The 763-nt window shown below is 54.9% G+C and overlaps 1 protein-coding gene across 1 annotated transcript in view; it reads left to right on the forward strand.

Moving 5' to 3' along the window:
- Positions 1 to 138, forward strand: part of SMARCC1 (SWI/SNF related, matrix associated, actin dependent regulator of chromatin, subfamily c, member 1) — a gene marked incomplete at its 5' end in the record, with an annotated part of 65,513 nt that extends 65,375 nt beyond the window's left edge. The window contains one exon of the mRNA XM_009874290.1: positions 53 to 138. Coding sequence (XP_009872592.1) covers positions 53 to 138 — 86 coding nt within the window. The remainder of the gene's footprint in view (positions 1 to 52) is intronic.
- Positions 139 to 763: the final 625 nt, after the last annotated feature.

Raw genomic sequence — 763 nt, forward strand, 5'->3', positions numbered from 1 at the left:
TCAGCCCCTCCTGGGGTCCCGCTCCCCGTTTCTCCGCTTTTTTTTCCCGCAGATCCCCCTCCGGCGCAGCCGCCTCCGCCCGCGGAAGGGGTGACCCCACCTCCGGCCGGAGCCCCGCCGGCCTCAGCCGCTCCCTAAAGCAGTCAAGGAAGAAGGAACTTCTACAGCAACGCAGTGGTGACCAAAAAAAAAAAATAATAATGAATTCCTCAGTTACCTTCTGTTCCCTCTGGAGGTTTTTCACCTCCCGTTGGCCCGCCCCAGTCGCGTCTGAGTGCCGATACGTAACACGTCCCCCACCTCCGGCCGGAGCCCCGCCGGCCTCAGCCGCTCCCTAAAGCAGTCAAGGAAGAAGGAACTTCTACAGCAACGCAGTGGTGACCAAAAAAAAAAAATAATAATGAATTCCTCAGTTACCTTCTGTTCCCTCTGGAGGTTTTTCACCTCCCGTTGGCCCGCCCCAGTCGCGTCTGAGTGCCGATACGTAACACGTCCGCCCGCACGTCTACTCTTTGGTCCGCTTGGAGCCTGCCCGACTCCTGGTTTCTTTTGTCTTTGTGTTTTGAGTTTTGGGTTCTCCCGGGGAGGGTCAAAAAAAACAAAAAAAAAGACCCAAAAAACCACACGAGCTTTTAAGGTGGAGGCATTTACTGAGTGTTAGGATGTAGCAGGTCCCTGCTCCACCTGGGATTTCACGTTTCGGGTCGAGCAAAGCGTCACGATGGGATGCCAAACCGGTGTTTGGAGCAGAGAAGGAAAATAA

The sequence above is a fragment of the Apaloderma vittatum genome, unplaced genomic scaffold (assembly GCF_000703405.1).
Source record: "Apaloderma vittatum isolate BGI_N311 unplaced genomic scaffold, ASM70340v1 scaffold8008, whole genome shotgun sequence".
Taxonomy (NCBI): domain Eukaryota; kingdom Metazoa; phylum Chordata; class Aves; order Trogoniformes; family Trogonidae; genus Apaloderma; species Apaloderma vittatum.